This window comes from Eimeria mitis, genomic scaffold (genome assembly GCF_000499745.2).
Source record: "Eimeria mitis Houghton genomic scaffold, Emh_scaff5494, whole genome shotgun sequence".
NCBI lineage: Eukaryota > Apicomplexa > Conoidasida > Eucoccidiorida > Eimeriidae > Eimeria > Eimeria mitis.
The window spans coordinates 3,424-3,777 of NW_013573766.1; the positions used below are offsets into that span (position 1 = coordinate 3,424).

The 354-nt window shown below is 46.9% G+C and overlaps 1 protein-coding gene across 1 annotated transcript in view; it reads right to left on the bottom strand.

Moving 5' to 3' along the window:
* Positions 1-270, bottom strand: part of EMH_0082380 (Tyrosine kinase-like (TKL) protein, putative) — a gene marked incomplete at both ends in the record, with an annotated part of 1,020 nt that extends 750 nt beyond the window's left edge. The window contains 2 exons of the mRNA XM_013500515.1: positions 89-197; positions 256-270. Of these exons, the coding sequence (XP_013355969.1) occupies positions 89-197; positions 256-270 (124 nt within the window). The remainder of the gene's footprint in view (positions 1-88; positions 198-255) is intronic.
* Positions 271-354: the final 84 nt, after the last annotated feature.

The following is a 354-nucleotide window of genomic DNA, read 5'->3' on the forward strand; positions in this document are numbered from 1 at the left end:
AACCCTAGTGGGGTAGTGCTTGAAGAGTCGCTGCAAACTTTAAACCCTAAACCCTAAACCCTAAACCCTAAACCCTCGCGTGTCTCACCCTGGCCTGAGCCTATCAACACAACATTATAAACAAATTCAGGGGCCCCCGGGGGCCCCTGGGGGCCCCTAATGAGCCTGCAGGGTATACCCACAGAGTCGCAGAGGACCTGTAAACACAACAAACCCTAAACCCTAAACCCTAAACCCTAAACCCTAATCCTTCACTGTATAACATTCCATGTATAACCACTGAAATGTTGAAGTGAGGTAAATAAGATCTGAAAAAAAGGGTTTAGGGTTTAGGGTTTAGGGTTTAGGGTTTAG